This window comes from Gadus chalcogrammus, chromosome 5 (genome assembly GCF_026213295.1).
Source record: "Gadus chalcogrammus isolate NIFS_2021 chromosome 5, NIFS_Gcha_1.0, whole genome shotgun sequence".
In the NCBI taxonomy this organism is placed as follows: domain Eukaryota; kingdom Metazoa; phylum Chordata; class Actinopteri; order Gadiformes; family Gadidae; genus Gadus; species Gadus chalcogrammus.
Window position 1 is genome coordinate 8,936,804 of NC_079416.1, and position 18,289 is coordinate 8,955,092.

An 18,289-nucleotide genomic window follows, 5' to 3' on the forward strand; every position below is an offset into this window, starting at 1 on the left:
TGTCCGGTGCATTCCGGCAAGCCGTTTTTTGTTCTCTCTGTGCGCACATCCTTGTTGTCTGCTGGAGACATTATGTTTGAAAGGGATGAGAGAGACGAGAGTTTCGGTTGACCTATGGATCACTGGACCCACCAAGGGCGCCCCCCCCTCTAATGGAAGAAGCAGCCGGCGAACCAAGCTCAGGCATTTCTGGATAGATCCTCATACTATATATGTTATATATGTTGTATAAGATATATGTTTATTCCACATAGCAGTGGCAGACGACTTTAAAAGGGCACCACCACTGTATTGCTGTGGGTTTGTGGTTGGACTCTCTCACTAACTGGTGGTTAGTGAATACATTCTGTTCACTAATCACGGTACATTGACTTCTACATTCACTTTCTAAACTTAGAAGTCACTCCTTAGAAAGCAAAGATTTATAAACTCTGATGAAACTTGATGTTGATATTGAAGTTCGACAGTTGCAACGTATGTGGTTGCTTGTTGCTTGAGAGGTGAAAGAGTACCATGATTTCCCTTGGGTTCTCCGTCTGACCTGAGATATATCATTCGAGACAGCATGGCGCACACACCATCCAAATATAGTCAACAGTTGTCATGACTCGGAAAAAGGCCAATGCATCATTGCAGTTAGCAAATCAAGCAGAGCGCCATCTCTGATTTACAATACAAACGAGAAAACAAATGTCCGGATATAGCAGGGAGTATAAGCCCACCGGTGCTCAAAATGAGTGATTGCTTGATCTTCTTGATAGTCCCATAACTCAAAGGGAAGGGGGACTCGCAGCAGTAAAAAGGATCATTGTGATTCCAGATATTCAAGGAAAAATATTCAGGAGAACACCGTTTTGTTATTCTTCGGCTTCGGGAACACGAGCAGAAATGTGAGGCCTTTGTGTCAAGTTTACAACACACTGAGAATCGAGACTTTATTCAAGGCCTGGGGGAACATTTGGCTACGCGTCCTGGAAGTGGGGACCTTCTAAATTCCCCCTTACTTGATTAATGCATTAGATGATTGATACCTCCTCGTAAAACACGTTTCCCCTTAATACAGTCCTGTCATGCTAATGTGCCGGTGTTTGACTCTCCCCCAGCTGGAAGTGGACGGAGGTGTTACCACCAGGCAGCTGGACAACCTGATCTCCCAGACCGAGTATGCGATTGCGGTCACTCCCGTGTATGCCGAGGGACCTGCCGAGCCCATGCTGGGAGAGGCCATCACCGGTAGGAGACGCAGCAGTTACAACCCCACACTTGCCTTCAGATGGAAACGCATGTGTCTCTCTCTCCGACCCCTCTCCCTCAGTCTCTCGCCACACTCTGGAAAGATGGGAACTTAAAGCCGAGGGGATTAGGGGGTTGAGGCGAAACTTTGATTGCGTGGTAAACAAACTAGTTTCCAAACCTTGGATTGGGGCATATTGTTTCTATAGTTTTTTTTGCAATGTAAAAGGAAAAGAAGCACTGACAACAGTGATATTGTGTTTCATTCCATTGCCACGTACAACTCAAAACCATGGAATGAAGTTGACTGCCGTCTCCTTTGAATGGGCTGCGCCGTAATGGCAGTGCTCCAATAATGTGTACGTGTTTGTGTTTGCTCCATAGATGTGGTTCCTGCCCCTAAGAACCTGCGGTTCTCTGAGGTTACTCAGACGAGCTTCAAGGCCCACTGGGACCACGGAGCCCCTGATGTAGCGCTGTACCGTATCGGCTGGTCCAAGAAAGGAGACAGCGAACCCAAATTCGTAAGAGAACACCAGGCTGTCCACAGGCCTCACGTTCATTCATACATGCTCGTTTGTAATGAGTACCGCAGAAGGATCTATGGCTAGGGTTGGATAAAGATTGTTTTTCATTTGGGAACATCTGCAAAACTGACAGGATGCCTTGCAACCCGCACACACCTACACACACACGACGCACACACACACACACACACACACACACACACACACACACACACACACACACACACACACACACACACAAAGACCATAAAAAAGTCAGTTTAGGGGTTCTTTTCTCATAATGACTCGACTGGAATCCTCATCCATCTGCTTCCTGTACGTGATGTTTGCAGGGTTTCCTCCAGGTGATAGTAGGAAACTGTGGCGGTGGTGGTGTTGGGGGAGGTCCCCAAATGCCCGCAAAAAGAACATTTGCTCAAAACAATGGTTGGGCTGCTTCAGCTACCTGTGAAACCCTGGATCTTCTGGTGTTTCCCCTCTTCCTCAGGCCATCTTGAACAACGATGAAACCACCCATCTGCTGGAGAACCTGGAGCCGGACACGCCCTACGTCGTGTCTGTTACCGCCATCTACCCCGATGAATCTGAGAGCGAGGACCTCCTGGGAACAGAGCGCACACGTAAGACCCACTCCCTGGCGATCGCTTCGGCGGTTCGGCAAATTCATTCCACATTTTATCGAAAAAGAAAAGCTAAATTGATTTTGTAATGTTATGAATGGACTTCCATGTGATTTTTGTTTGATTTCATTACAGTTACCGCTGACATAATGATTCATTATTTCCTGATAAGATGCTGAATAGCAGTTAGGAGATACTAGACTACAAGTTAACTACAGCATATGTCAAATGTGGGGTAAAGAATCGATCCATTACACTCTCTATTTCTGCCTCTATAGTGCCCAAGAAAATGGTTGGATGTAAGTATGAGGCGGTAAAACAAAAGGGGTTCCCTCCCATCCCCTGAAGTGATGAAAGCATGTTTATTAATTTATTCATCAATCCATCATCACTAGTCCATCGACCGAGCATCATTGTGCCATTGAGCAAGGCATCTAACCCATTCATTGGTCCGATGGTGCGGCTCTGTGGCTGAACAGAGATTTTCATGATCATGTGTGTGCCTGTCTGTTGTCTGGTTTACATCCCATCGTCCATGTCAATCATCATCAGGTTGTGAATGCCGACTACAGAACGCTATGTTCTTGCTCAGAAAAACGTAAGGAGTGGTTCAGGGTTTTTGCTATGCTTGCCTGGCAAGATAGCAGTTTCCTCCCCCTTACGTTGTTTCGGATCATCGAAATCATCATCATGTTCATCATTGCTTGGAAACTGTTCCTTAACCATTAATGCAGCCATCAATCCATGCATCCTGTCATCCAACCATTCATTTTACCATCCATCCATCCTTCCATCCATCCATCCATCCATCCCTCCCTCCATCCCTCCATCAATCCATCAACCCATCCCTCCATCCAAAAATGTTGCTTCCCATCCATCCATGATTTATCTATACTACCATCCAGCCATCCTTGCATAAGAAAAGGCAAAGTGCCGTCTTTTCTTCTTTGAAGCCACAATCCTTGAATTATACTGCCAGTAGAAGCCATTTTCTCGTTATTTAAGAGTGTGATTGTACAATGTACGATTCATTCACGTTGATTCAAACCAAGTGTAAATCAACACATAAAGGATTGGAGGCTCCTTGTAAAAGAGTAAATAAGTCTCCATAGTAACGTATTCAAACATCAGGATTGTGTCTTTAAGGGGATGTTTTCAACCACTCTGTCATTCAGAGTCAACAACAGACACATCGGCATAGACCTAACTTTGTGTGTGTGCTTCCTGCTTGTGTCGGCAGTATCCCCCGACCCTCCCACCAACCTGGTTGTGTTCGACGAGACCACCACCACGCTGAACGCCAGGTGGAACCCTGCGGGGGGCCGTGTCCAGAACTACAAGATCACCTACGTCCCCACGGCAGGGGGCCGGAGCCAGACGGTAGGGCCACCCACTGTATTTACATCAGAGAAAAAAATTGGACAGTATAATTGTCGGATAGTATGTACATGCTGTTCCACAAACAACGGACACAGGGATATTATGCGACTTGTTGGCGCTGATATTCTTGCTACAAATGAAATGAGCACAAAAGTTCATAATAGACGTTGGAAGGTTAGGAACGGTTTTAACGTTTTATAGCCGATGCATCCATCATTTGCACACAGATAAACCCGGGAGCACACCCGCCCTAAATGGCCCCGTAAGACTTGAGCCAAGATCCTGCGACCCCCAATCCTTGGAGCATATCTTAACTTGCGATATATTTGTCCGCGAGCAGCTCTCTGAGATCCCCGAACCTCAGTATTTAGAAGCGACCTCCCACAGTAGGCCTTCGTCAGGCCTCCCATGACACGGTTTTAGAGCCAAAGATTGAGCTCCACTTTTGTAGTACACTTCTTGATTTAGTAGGACAACGCATTGGCCATTTACTAGAAACAGATGGTTATGCTTGGGAATTAGGCGATCTACGACCCTTTATGCGTCTGGATTTACGTGTACATAGTTTATATGTGTGTGGAGCAGATTTAAACTGAGTCAAACTGCCTCCACTTGGAAGGCTTGTGCTGTGTGTAGACACGTACATCAAGGGGGTCTTTGTCTTGGAATGTTGTAAACGTTGTCTGAAGCGTTTGTCTAACCTAACGTCTGTAGTTCCTGTAAAGCTCAACGGAACGTTGTTTTCTCTTTATTATTTCTCCCAGATGTTTGCGCTGTTAGGGTGAATTCAGAGTTTCTCCATGTAAATGGCACTAGTAACAATACATGTTATCCTTTGGTGGATTTCTCCAGTGATTATTCGTCCCTTCAAAGGCTGCTTGAAGCTGATGCGCCGCAGGAGGGCTGTCAGAGGCCTCGGTTGGTGACTTGTTTTCCATTCTTGAAAAAGAATGGAATGTTTTCCCTCCTGCTCATTGGAGAAGCGCGACCGCTCCGACTCCCTGCGTGAGATCACAACAAATAAAGGTTGAGGCACTAAAAGCAAACTGGAAGGGAAAGGTCTGGAACCTGGAGCCAAGTCCCTTAGGTGACCCAGCTGGGTTTCCACACACACGGCAAGGCCAATGGGCCTTTTTCATATGTCCTCTGTAGAGACACGTACTCGTTGAAATGACTGGCTGATTCAATGGATTTTTATGCCGTTGCTTAGACACAATTCCGATTTTTCTTGATCCCAGTCTCCTCCTCGTGATTGCAGAGATCAGTGAGATGTCGAGGAAAAGTGATTGTCTCAAAATTGGAAAGACAAACAGATATACATGCTGACCCATAAATATACAACCACAAGTATAGGCCAGGAAGAAATATTTAGACAGTTACAGAAATCTTGGTTTTGCCTTACTATACTTGGCCCCGGCAGAGTATACTATCGATTTACAAAAGTCTAACAATATACAGCCAACATTTTTTGGCATTGTAGTTGTTTTCAGATCCGTTTTTTCCATCAGTTTATTGACATAAATTTCAGGAAAGCCCTGGGAAAGTTGTTAAGCTCTGTATCTCAGCCATAAAACCAAACTGTTATTCTATTGACTTGTTTGTGTTAATGGCGTTATTATTGTCTTTTTATTGCTAATAACTAGCTTTAATTTATTTGACAGGTTTTTTGCAAATTCCATCAATGTTTCTTATTCCCCTTAGAGATGCATTATAAAGAAACATCATGAGCCCTGGCAAACAGGCAGTTCCAGAAACCAAACTCGTGATTTACATGTTAAACGTATTGAGTTTATAACTTGGAACGGTCGATATTGAACAGTTTCCATCGTAAAAAAAGGGAACAGAAAAAGTGGTAACGGCGTGCAGCGGACCAAACAGGCTACCATTATTTCTTCTTTCCCCATAACCAGACCCAGGTTGGAGGAAAGAAGACCACAGTCCTACTGCCCAAGCTCACCCCCAACACAGAGTATTCCATCACCGTGGCCGCAGTGTACGCCCGCGGGGCCGGCGGTGAACTCACCGGCCTCGGCACGACCAGTAAGTCATCCCGAACAGGGTTATTATTTATTTCCCAGCTGTCAAAAAGCCAGTCATGCGCGTTTCCTTCCTTCCTTCCTTTCTGAAACACGATAAGATGACCCCTGACCCTAAGCCCTCAAACGGGCCACAGGGAAAACCCCCCCAAATCCCATTGGTAAAACCAAAGCAACCTTGACAAAAGGGGATTCATTGAAGAGGCATCTTGATGGCCTTAAGATATGAATAAAAAGCCCCCTCCATCATCCCCGACACAATCCCCCTCATTGTGCCCCTTTTCCAGAGCCCCTGGGTGGCGTGAGGAACCTGCGTGTGACCGACCCCACCACCAGCACCCTGAACGTCAACTGGGAGGCCGCCGAGGGCAACGTGCGCCAGTACAAGATCTACTACGTGCCCGCCGCCGGAGGTGTGGAGGAGACGGTAGGTCTGCTGGAGGGGACAGAAAAGGTAGAGGCTAGGGCCTGTCGACAGTGTGCGTGAGGAGCAACTTAAAGTAACTCAGAAGGTTTCACTAGTAAGGTATTAGGAAGCACACTAGCAAGAAAGACACAGTTGAAGAAAAAGGGTAGACCCACCATTGGCTATAACCCTACTTTTTACTGCTTCATTGATAAATATGTCTATCTATATCTACATTGTGTTTATCTTTACCTGTATGTGCATGAAGACATTGGGAACATTGGGAAAAGCTTAACCTGTGTGTGTGTGTCTGTGTGTGTCTGTGTGTGTGTGTGTGTGTGTGTGTGTGTGTGTGTGTGTGTGTGTGTGTGTGTGTGTGTGTGTGTGTGTGTGTGTGTGTGTGTGTGTGTGTGTGTGTGTGTGTGTGTCTGTGCATGTGTGGTTTCTCAACAAAGGCCCAGGTGCCTGGAAGCACCTACAACACTGTCCTGAAGAACCTGGATTCGGGTACCCTCTATACCGTGACCCTGGTGCCCATCTTCTCCAACGGAGAAGGACAACGCATGTCTGAGGATGGGAAGACACGTAAGTGTTTGCCTTTGTCTGATCGACAAAGACGCCATTTTGTAACGAAACGCTGTGAAAGTAGAGAGAGTGCTAACGGTGAATGTCAATGCACCAAGATGGCGCAGCATTAAGGACACAACTGGGAATTATTATTCTTTCTAATAGATGTTTTTTCCGTAGCCAAGATTATTATAAGATAATTCCCTTTATATATGCCTTGAATAAACCTTTTGTTTTTAGTCGTTGGCTAACTAAAGTTCCAATAAAGCCTCCGGTTAGGGAAGTTGACTTTCTTTGTGGGACCGTCCAATGCCAATTCAATAAGTGTGCGTGCCAAGCCAAGTCGATTAGAGGGCAAGGCTTTCTTATGGAGCCCATTAATGTACGCCCGATTACCGCCGTCTTAAATGAACGCAGCTCACAAACAAACGCAAATGTAACATGACGTGCTGTGTTCTGCTGCGATCGCTGCCATAACCATGTTATTTTTTTGCTCAACGTTTTAAGTAAAGGCCACTCTTTTCCAGCTTGCTCTCCCACGATTACAATTTAAAACCCGCCGACCTCAGCGCTGCGAGTGAGTCAGCAATTTGAAGGGCGATTACGTAGGAAGGAATTCCTCCAGGGTTGGCAGCCTCACTATGCTGTCTCCTGACTCCGTTTTGAGGGCCGAGTGACGGGCGCTGGACAGGATGATGGTCGCATTAAGGATGCGATGGGAGGGAAGGGGATGGAGAGAGGGGGTAGGCTGAAGCTGGAGACGGGGTTGAAGAAGGGACAGGACTGAATGGCCAACATTCAGCCTCCCTGCGGACTCAGACAGTCTTCCATCCTAGTCGATCATTAGAGTCTTGTCTGATCCGCCCCTGGGTGTGAGTTGGCGTCTAACGGCTGTCAAGTAGAAGGCCGTAAATGTTTATAAAGACCTCTGTGCCAGGAACCAGTGGTTTCCATGCCAACATATTACAAAGACACACAGCGTATTACAAAGACTCAAAAATAATGTCTGACGAACACGGGCTTCAAACTGTTTACATTACACTATATTTATCCTTAAGTCATCGTACTCAGGGATAGTACATACATGCCATTGTCCCAAAGAAGCTAGCTTGAATTCAACGTTACAGTTGAAGCAGTCAGTGACTCAGGCTATATTCAGCAGAAACAGAAACATTGGGTGACGGCATGTATTTTGCCTCAAAAGCTTCAATTCAAACCAGAGTGGTCTCTGATCTCAAAGACTTCAAAATAAGGAGGCGCACAGGGTCTCCTTGTCACGGTGTTTATGAGTCCACAACTCAGAATGCCACAACAGCAGCACACATCTGCTTTAAGTTTTAGAGGGGCAACCTTCACGGATGGAAAATGTAGGCTTCTTCTGTGGTTAATATTAATTTACCTAGGATAGACAATCAATCCGTTAAACAAGGAAGTGTCCTGTGGATTGTGATATTTTGAGGCAACATCTTTATAAAGGTCTTTGTAGGAGGCCAGAAAGCACTGTTCCCTGTCACTAAATGGATACTTAATCATGTGATCAGTTTGTTACTGTTTGGTCTCTCTTTTATACGTCTCTAGACCACTGATTTTGGAGGAATGCAAAAAAACTAGACGATTAGGCAGTGTGTGTGTGTGTGTTTTAGATCTGAGAAAGATAATTAAGAACATTTAGACCTGTGTGAGTACAAAGTCCTTCATGTACTAGGACACAAGTGAATACAGGTGTTGGTGGTTTCAAGCTTGTACGTGTAAAAAACACAGTGAACTGGTCCTCACCGGCTGTTCTCTCTCTTCATCATTACCATTTCAATTCTTCCTTCACTTTTCATACTCCCACAAACTCAAACCCTCCAACCTTCAATCATATCTCGTCCTCTTCTGTTCATCTACTCTGTCATCCTCATCCCTCCTCACGACTCCCCTCCCCCAATAGTGGACAGAGTCAGACCTGATGGTGAGCTGTCCGCTACTGAAACCTTTCCCTTCGTCATCCCTGCCTCCCATACCTTCCCACGTCTTTTCTCCATGTATCCATCCAATCATCCATGAAACTATGTCTCCAATCATCCATTTATCCATTCATGTTCCTCTCTCTCTCTCTCTCTCTCTCTCTCTCTCTCTCTCTCTCTCTCTCTCTCTCTCTCTCTCTCTCTCTCTCTCTCTCTCTCTCTCCCTCCAACCATCCATTCATATCTCTCTCTCTCTCTCTCTCTCTCTCTCTCTCTCTCTCTCTCTCTCTCTCTCTCTCTCTCTTGCCCGCGCTCTCTCTCTCTCTCTCTCTCTCTCTCTCTCTCTCTCTCTCTCTTGCGCGCGCGCTCTCTCTCTCTCCCTCTTTCTCTCTCTCTCTCTCTCTCTCACTCTCTCTCTCTCTCTCTCTCTCTCTCTCTCTCTCTCTCTCTCTCTCTCTCTCTCTCTCTCTCTCTCTCTCTCTCTCTCTCACTCTCTCTCTATCTCTCTCCTTCCCTCCACCCATTCATTCATCTCTTTGTCTCTCTCCATCCATCTATCCATTCATCTCTCTCTCTCTCTCCCTCCAACCATCCATTCATCTCTCTCCAACCATCCATCCATTCATCTCTTTCACTCTCTCTCTCTCTCTCTCTCTCTCTCTCTCTCTCTCTCTCTCTCTCTCTCTCTCTCTCTCTCTCTCTCTCCTTCCCTCCACCCATCCATTCATCTCTCTCCAACCATCCATCCATTCATCTCTTTCACTCTCTCTCTCTCTCTCTCTCTCTCTCTCTCTCTCTCTCTCTCTCTCTCTCATCCTCTCTCTCTCTCTCTCTCTCTCTCTCTCTCTCTCTCTCTCTCTCTCTCTCTCTCTCTCCTTCCCTCCACCCATCCATTCATCTCTCTCCATCCATCCATCCATTCATCTCTCCCTCGATCTCCCCTACCAGTGGAGCGCAGTGCTGTGAAGAACATCCATGTGTTCAACCCCACCACCAACACTCTGAACGTGCGCTGGGAGGCCGCCTTGGGTCCCGTCCAGCAGTACCGTGTGGTCTACACCCCCTCGACCGGCGGGCCCTCCGAGTCGGTAAGCAATGCCCTCCATGCTCTGCTTCTTATCCCCTGAGAGTGGCTGTGGAAGTAGCAAAGTGCGTAGTAACCTATGTCTTTTTCTAAACATTATTTAATTATAATATGTTATGCATAAATAAATCAATACATACATTTTGTTTGTATAAATATTTGCATATTCTATATAATCCATTAGCAATTAAATGCAATGCATTACATCTCAATTTGACAACTTGTTGCAATGTTACAAAATGGTGTCTTGTATCTTATCCTCTGTTACTTTGAAAGGGCACTAATGAGACTTACGATCTCCGACCGCGTTTGTGTTCTTAACGGACATTCCTCCACTAAACTAATCCACTCCCTTAGTACAGTATTTAGCATCTGGGCTCAGTGTGCTCCAGTCTTTCCTGTGGAAAGGAGGTCTGGTGACGCTTAGAGAATCCACAAACAACTCCTACATGGTACCCAAACACAAATGGCACAGCTGCCATCCGCCGAGAGGGGCGTGTTGCTCTCAGACTCAGAGCAACACTGAGGGCCTTTGAAGAGCGATGTCGTTTGTATTATAATGACCGAGGGGAAAATCCTCTCTCCCTCGTCTGGGCTTATTATTGGCAGACATTTAGGGCCGGATTTGGCCCCATCTCCGTGGCAGGGGCGAGAGGAGTCACGGCAACCGACAAACAGGGACCTTTTCAATTAACGCCATCAAATACAACAGTTCCTCTGAGGCTTCTAGCTCAGAAGTAATGACCTGGACGGGTCACGGCTGATGCTAGTGCCGCCTGGTTAAAGAGCCAGAATGGTTCCTGCTGCTCTTTGACATGTCATGACATAGAGCTACTCATGCAAATGTCTCACCTGGTTTTGCAAGATAGAAAACCAATCCTAATTATCGGACTTGTGGATGCAGGCACACACACATGCACACGCACACTCTTGTGTACTTTGGTGGTTATCAGCAGGACAAAGAGACAGGGGTGTGTAGCTGGAGACAGACTGCACACAGAAAACCAACCTCACAAGGAAAAGATGGCCTTCACCGCGGCTGGGCCGGTGTTATCTTACAGTAAGACCCCACCCCCATGCCCCCACAGACTCTCTCTGAGCCCAGACGCTCACCCGCAACCAACCCCGCCTCGCCCCCGCCACCACGACATCCAAGCCAAAGAACTTGCAGGCTCTCTTGCTTTTCATGGCGCTGACAGCACAGAGCAAATGTGGAGGGAGGGGGGGGGGGGGGGCTGGTCATCCAGAGTGTCAACACCATGGACGGCTGTCAGCAAGGAAGAGAGATGGACCGAGGGAAAGAGAGAGAGTTTAGTTTAGAGTATAGTTGTGTGAGGCGGACGTCCAAGACGGGGGTAAGTTGGCGATCCGCTCCGCATCTGGGTGCCCGTTGTGAGCCAGAGAGATGCTCCCTTTGAACACTTATCTCCCCTCTGGCGAAAAACATTTGCTTTTATGACATATGTCTGTTGCTATGCCGAGTCAAAGTCTGCCCCGATAACGTCTTCCCGCTGGCGGCGCGGGGAGAGGTGCCGTTCTGAGCCAGCCTGACCCCTGTGGCGCGCTGCGGCGTCTGGGTTGCAGGTCCTAGTGCCGGGGGGGACCACCGAGACCATGCTGCAGCAGCTGCTGCCGAACACACCGTACAACGTGGGCGTGGTGCCCCTGTACGAGGACGGGGAGGGGCCCGCAGCCAGCGACGTGGGGACCACACGTAAGCACCCACCTGCTGGCTCTCCAGGGAAATGCCATAACTTAACGTCTAACCAAAATTCAGCGGACCTCAGTTTGATTCCGTCGACCTTAATCCCGTATTGTTTTTCCCGCCAGTTCCCCGTAGCGCCCCCCGGAACATGCGGGTCTACGACCCCACCACCAGCACCTTGTCTGTGTCCTGGGAGCACGCACTGGGGCCCGTGGTCCAGTACGTCATCACCTACGCCCCCACCACCGGAGACCCCATCGAGGAGCGTGTAAGACCCCCCCCCCCCCCCCTCCACTCTGCTCTCTCTCTGTGTTAGTGATGAAACGTATTCCCAGCTTTTTGACACGTCTTTATGTCAAAAGGGCTGCGACTACTCTTTGATATGAAGGATGAAACACGCGTTTTTCATTCTTCGTCTGTTTCAACCTCTTTCTGACGCAGCGGCAGTGCACGCTTTCCCCTATCACCTGTTGATGTTTCCATCCGTACTAAAAGTCCTATTCACTAACCCAGCGACATTCCTTTGCCGATCCCAGGCAACGGTCCAAGGAAACGTGAACAACCTGATCCTGGAGAACCTGGATCCCGACACGCCCTACAACATCAAGGTGACGGCCATCTACTCCGATGGTCCCGGGGGAGAGCTGGAGGGAGACGGACGCACAGGTACGGCTCAGGCAGCCTGCCCTCACCCGCCTCTGCTGTGGGCTTCTAGAGTCTAGACCATGTGTGCCCAGATGTCTATGTTGGCTTAATGTCTGGAAACCAAGCCATTGGATAAAATCAAACAAACCAGTCATGCACACGTTTGGTCCTAAATGTCACCAGGGTTTAGCAAGAAGCAGATTGCTGGGAGCCGAGATTTTAAATTGAAAAATGGGTCGGCATTTGTCAAGGATTAGATTGTAGCTGGCATTCTCATGCTTGCACGCCACTGACAGACAGACAGACACAAACAAACAGAACATTGACTCACACACACGCACACACAACATTGACACACACATACATACACACACACACTCATGCTTGCCTTTTTCACTCATCCAATAAGCTGATCCTTTAATTGTGGAGCGGGATCATTTAAACCATAACACAAGGAACCTTGCGCTAACATGAAGGCCAAGGGCGCCTGGAGTTGTTGCCTGAGAACGTCCAACTGGCCACGCTTCAGGCCACTGTTCCTAATCTGGTAGGGCCCTGCCGTCCAGCAAAATTACCCGGTTGCAAATCATACTGGCGCTCTCTCCCCTGTGTGCACCGAATTACACTGGAGGCAGAGCTGCCTATCCACTTTCACGTATTGGACCTGCCAGGAGGAGGAGGATAGATGAATACCGTATTTCCTAAACCAGAAGCCATGATGTACCCGATAATACTAAATGACTGGCTGACGGCTCAACCCACTTGGATATAGTCAAGAGGGGAACTGTGTTTCAAGAGTCTGTATATTAGAATATAAGTGGGTTGAAGGGATGGAGGGAGGAAGTGAAGCTTGTTTAATTTTCGTCTTCTGTTTCGTGACCTCTGCCGTTGCTGTCGCTTTTCACTACAGTTGGTATGCTGGGGCCCAGGAACCTGCAGGTGTCGGACGAGTGGTACACCCGTTTCAGGGTGTCTTGGGACCCCGCGCCATCCAAGGTCAACGGCTACAAACTGGTCTACCAACCCGAAGGTACAGAGACCTGACTCCAGATCTGTCCTTTTCTTTGTATCATTCAGGATTATTCAGCCAGGTACCTCTTTCTGGAGCAGCTGTGTCGGAAACAACATAATGACATCAAAGATCCACCGATGGTTATCAGTCCAGAAAGTTATGTTTCTTTAAAAGCTCTAGGGGTAATGGAATTAAACTCAACATCCAGAGGTTTGAAACATTAAAGTTGTAAAGTTGTAAAGTGAAAGTACATTTATTTTAAGAAGGATTTGACTAGAGCTCCCAATATCCAATCAACCATCTTCCTGTTAGCTTTGTTTAAGCTCCGGGCACGCACAGCGTTCTGCTTGTCAACGCGGATATTTACCTTGACCGTTAACCGTGTTACTACCGTGCGACCGCTCTCAGGTTCCGACGAGTCCCTGGAAGTGTCTGTTGGCGACGTCACCTCCCATCAGCTGCAGAACCTGCAGCCCGGGACCACCTATGACCTGAAGGTTCTGGCCCTGTACAACAACGGCATGAGCGGGCCTCTGCTCGGCCAAGGCACCACACGTATGTACCGAGAACAGCCGCGGGGCTTCTGGCTTCCCCCAAAGCAAAAACATTGAATATATTTATAACGACACTGAACGGCTCCAGTAATCCATTATGATAATTTACTTTCAGCGCTTGGCTATTACCATAGACCTCTATGGCCGGTGGCTTGAACATGGTATAAATGACGGGACTAAGTGTGTTATTGTATTGTTTTTGTCAGTGTACTTGAATGTGACGGACCTGACCACCTACAACGTTGGCTATGACTCGTTCTGCATCCGCTGGGCCCCCCACCGCGCCGCCACCTCCTACAGACTGGAAGTGAAGCCTTTCGACCGTAAGTCCAACGAACGCTTGTGTTTGTTTTCTTTCGCCTTTTTTTTTTGTGTTCTGGTCCCCAGTGAGCGAGGGAGGTGTGACAATCTGTTTTTCGTCGCAACCCATTCGCGATCGCTCTGCCTTGAATGCAAAGAATGCAAGTCATTTTGTGTTCATACATTTGGAAGCTGAAAGGCTTGGCAGGAAGCAGAGAGGAGAGCTATAGTGCCGGGAATCTCAAACACATGGAAGGAAACAATTAAAGTGGATTCAGTTTGCCTGAGGACTGTCAAAAAACCCTAAACATTGAGACAATTATTTTGTCTTAGTCACTTTGTCTAGTACTTTCCCTCGTTGTGTATATTTGTCTTCCCCAACACTACACCTCCCTCTCTGTCACAACTCTCGCCAATTTCCTCCCCTCTGGTGCTTGCCCCTTCATTAATGAATCCTCTTGTTCCTCCTCTCCTATTCCCCCCCCCCCCTCACCCCCCAGCCTCCAACGGCGGAGCCCAGGTGACCACGGTGCAGGGCTCGGCGCGAGACTACTGCTTCAAGGGCCTGACGCCCGATGCCCTCTACAACGCCACAGTCTACACCCAGACCACCAACATGGAGGGCCCTGGAGTCAGCGTCAAGGAGCGCACACGTAAGAGAGACACGGACCGCGCAGAAACGTACATGAATCAGCATTGTGGGCATAAAACGGGAACAGCGATACAAACAGCCAACGACACGAAAATGAAATAGATACATTAGAAATAGAATTGTGTTTATACATATCTACTGAACAATGTGTACATTCAGTATAGTAGTATATAAACAATATAAAGTAGAAATATTACACAATGAATAAGGTTGTTGTGTGTTAGTGAACAGTTGATTATTGATTTTTCATGCATGACTAAAGTCTCGTTCCTATGCGATGAAGAGATGACGAAGGAAAGAATGATGGATGTGTGAGTGGCAGGCAATGTTTATTTCTTCATGGATTTATTCACTCATGGATTTTTTCTTTTTTGGACGTCAGTGGTCAGAACGACCGTGGCACCCACCGAGCCTCCCACGCCTCCTCCCCCACCCACCATCCCCTCTGCCCTGGATGGTAAGAAGACCTTTCATACTCCTCATATCAGTATATCATATTCTTACATGATATGGCTTCACTGTGTGCAATCAATGTACAACACTTATTTGAAGATGTGATCTCAAGTTATTCAAAACGCGACGAGTCCGTGGACAGTGTTAAGAAGCTGTTAAACAGAACTTCGAAAGCATCTTGCTTGAAGTCTGTTTGTTACATACACGCCTAGCAGCGTTTTAATGGCATTAAAACGGTTTCTCACCCTTTATTTGACATAATCTGTGCAGTCTGCAACGGTGCCAAGGCTGACCTGGTCTTCCTCATCGACGGCTCCTGGAGTATCGGAGACGAGAGCTTCAGTAAAGTCATCCAGTTTGTCTTCAGCATGACGGGAGCCTTCGATGTCATCAGCGCCAAAGGCATGCAGGTCGGTGTGAAAACGACTTCTGCGGAGACGGATCTGATCTGTGTTTTCTGGTGTTGTTCACAACTCATATTGATCATGATAACATGCAGCTGGCTGCAGGAAATCTGGCCGCACTCTCGCAGTTTCTGTTCCCAATGAAGGCTTTGATGAAGAGCTATGTGTGTGTGCTGCGATCATGTGCCTTCTTCAGCTGAGAACCATTAGACGGAGCTCAAGCATTTCATCACTCTGCGCAGCTTTATTATCGTCTCTCCCATTTACTCCCTTTCCCTTGTACCTTAATCAATCTCAATCCAGGGTTATCTTAATAAAGAGGGGCTCATAGTTGAAGGTTCTTCAGAGCTTGAGTTTTGTGTTGCCATAAATATTTATATCTTCACCAGGGACTTTGACTAGGACAACTTCAGAATGGATTTATTTTCACTGTTGCTATTCTTAGGGTGATAAAAGACACAGACACCGATACATTTATAAACGAATGTAACCCACCCCATCCTTCTCCCTTCTCCTTTCCTGTTGTGTCAACAGGTTTCATTTGTGCAGTACAGCGACGACGCAAAGACAGAGTTCAAGCTTAACAGCTACCATGACAAGGGCATGGTGCTGTCGGCCCTGCACATGGTCCGCTACAGGGGAGGAAACACCAAGACCGGTACACTCACTCAAATACTCCTTCACCATCTGTGTTAAATAGTGTTTTAAAGAAGTCCAAAAATAAAAGGCTCACTTTCATTGGATTGGGTGGGAGATCCAAGTGATCAGACTTCATTTGGAAAATGTTTATTGGTCTCTCAAAGTCCTGTCCACCGCCTCGTTGTTTGTGTCTCAGGAGTGGCGCTGAAGCACGTGTACGAGAAGGTGTTCAACACCGAGGGGGGCATGCGCAGGAACGTCCCCAAGGTGCTGGTGGTGGTGACGGACGGACGCTCCCAGGACGAGGTCAAGAAGGAAGCAGAGAAGCTGCAGCACTCCGGTGCGTTGACATGAGTCCCACTCTTCCTTGACTCTCTTCTTCTGCTCTTCCCCTGTATTTTGTGTGGATCGTGGGTGTTGGAAGTCGTGTGGACGGAAGGTTGCGCTGAAGCTGTTTCACATTAGCACCACTCTGTTTACTTCTCCGCCTTGTCTTGATTTTTCCTCCAACCGGTCCAATGGCCGTCGAGACCCTCATGGGAAGCTGCTGCAGTGATTAGTGTAGCGATGGCTGCTCTTGGCTAAACACAACGGAAGCTTAACAATAGGCTTTGTGTTCTCTATGTGTGCGTGTGCTTTCTGTGTGTGTGTAGGCTACAGTGTGTTTGTGGTCGGGGTGGCCGACGTTGACCAGACGGAGCTCAGGAACATCGGCAGCAAGCCCAGCGAGAGGCACGTGTTTGTGGTGGACGACTTTGACGCGTTCGCAAAGATCCAGGACAACCTGATCACCTTCATCTGCGAGACAGCCACCTCCAGTAAGAACAGAGACCAGGCACCCAATCACACACACACATATAGACCAAAGACTAACGAAAAGGACACGTTTTGACATTGAAACTTTGATTTACAAACTGATTTCTCCTTTGCTGGTACAACCATGATGTGAGGCTGCAGGTGTCGTGTCGTCTGCACAAGAATAATGTCTTTCCACTTCCTCTAAAAAAAAAACGCTGTTTTGATTTTCCAGCTTGTCCCCTGATCTACATGAACGGCTTCACCACACCTGGTAAGTAATACCCTTTGACATCACATATGTCCTGATTTCTTTGGCAGGAGATCACAGCGCTTATTATCACAGCAATTATGGTCTTATCGTAAATTCAAAGAAAACTTCTCTAATCCAAGCTCTTGTTTTCCTAGTTACACGTATCCAGCTAATTTCTCTCTGCAATTGCCATCCAATTACATTGTCATAACATTGAAGCTTAATCACTTTCAGCACCTTGCCATGAATGCTTTTTTCTTTCTTTTTTTTACATTCATGGAAAGCTAGGACGTAGCCAGGACATAAAGGGCCAACTCAGCCATTAACCGCTAAACAATGCACAGTACTGGCGGAAGGACTCCTGGGCATAATGATGGCTAATCCTCTGCTGCTGCTTTCTGTCCATTAAGGCTTTAGGATGCTGGAGGCCTTCAACATTACAGACAAGACCTTCGCAGGCATGAACGGTGTGTCCATGGAAACGGGCTCCTTCAACAGCTTCATTGCCTACAGGCTCCATAAAGACTCCTTCATTAGCCAGCCTACCAAGTAAGTGGATTGGAGTGGGCTGAGGGGGGCCCCATGTGTTTGTGTGTTTGTGTGTGTGTGTGTGTGTGTGTGTGTGTGTGTGTGTGTGTGTGTGTGTGTGTGTGTGTGTGTGTGTGTGTGTGTGTGTGTGTGTGTGTGTGTGTGTTTGTCTTTGTGTCTGTCTGTCTGTCTGTCTGTCTGTCTGTCTGTCTGTCTGTCTGTCTGTCTGTCTGTCTGTCTGTCTATGTTTAGGTGATGGAGCTGGTATGTTTAGGGGATGGAGCTGGTATGTTTAGGGGATGGAGCTGGTATGTTTAGGCGATGGAGCTGGTATGTTTAGGTGATGGAGCTGGTATGTTTAGGTGATGGAGCTGGTATGTTTAGGTGATGGAGCTGGTATGTTTAGGTGATGGAGCTGGTATGTTTAGGGGATGGAGCTGGTATGTTTAGGGGATGGAGCTGGTATGTTTAACTGAAGGAGCGGATGGTATGTTTGAGGCTCAGAGCCGGTTGCATGTAAACAATATCCTTTATGTGTGCCGAACAC

At 47.4% G+C, this 18,289-nt stretch overlaps 1 protein-coding gene across 6 annotated transcripts in view; it reads left to right on the plus strand.

Annotated features, from left to right (window-relative positions):
* Positions 1-18,289, plus strand: part of col12a1a (collagen, type XII, alpha 1a) — a 63,344-nt gene that overhangs the window by 27,097 nt on the left and 17,958 nt on the right. For 2 of the 6 annotated variants that reach the window (XM_056590603.1, XM_056590598.1), the window contains exons 27-50: positions 1,104-1,233; positions 1,618-1,757; positions 2,248-2,380; positions 2,659-2,679; positions 3,621-3,760; positions 5,671-5,800; positions 6,084-6,223; positions 6,658-6,787; positions 8,703-8,723; positions 9,667-9,806; positions 11,387-11,516; positions 11,633-11,775; positions 12,044-12,173; positions 13,063-13,182; positions 13,573-13,719; positions 13,925-14,041; positions 14,519-14,671; positions 15,053-15,127; positions 15,394-15,533; positions 16,062-16,185; positions 16,363-16,506; positions 16,820-16,984; positions 17,197-17,235; positions 17,625-17,763. In XM_056590603.1, the coding sequence (XP_056446578.1) occupies positions 1,104-1,233; positions 1,618-1,757; positions 2,248-2,380; positions 2,659-2,679; positions 3,621-3,760; positions 5,671-5,800; positions 6,084-6,223; positions 6,658-6,787; positions 8,703-8,723; positions 9,667-9,806; positions 11,387-11,516; positions 11,633-11,775; positions 12,044-12,173; positions 13,063-13,182; positions 13,573-13,719; positions 13,925-14,041; positions 14,519-14,671; positions 15,053-15,127; positions 15,394-15,533; positions 16,062-16,185; positions 16,363-16,506; positions 16,820-16,984; positions 17,197-17,235; positions 17,625-17,763 (2,891 nt within the window). The remainder of the gene's footprint in view (positions 1-1,103; positions 1,234-1,617; positions 1,758-2,247; positions 2,381-2,658; positions 2,680-3,620; positions 3,761-5,670; positions 5,801-6,083; positions 6,224-6,657; positions 6,788-8,702; positions 8,724-9,666; positions 9,807-11,386; positions 11,517-11,632; positions 11,776-12,043; positions 12,174-13,062; positions 13,183-13,572; positions 13,720-13,924; positions 14,042-14,518; positions 14,672-15,052; positions 15,128-15,393; positions 15,534-16,061; positions 16,186-16,362; positions 16,507-16,819; positions 16,985-17,196; positions 17,236-17,624; positions 17,764-18,289) is intronic. The other 4 variants (XM_056590599.1, XM_056590604.1, XM_056590600.1 and 1 more) reach the window with 3 other exon arrangements.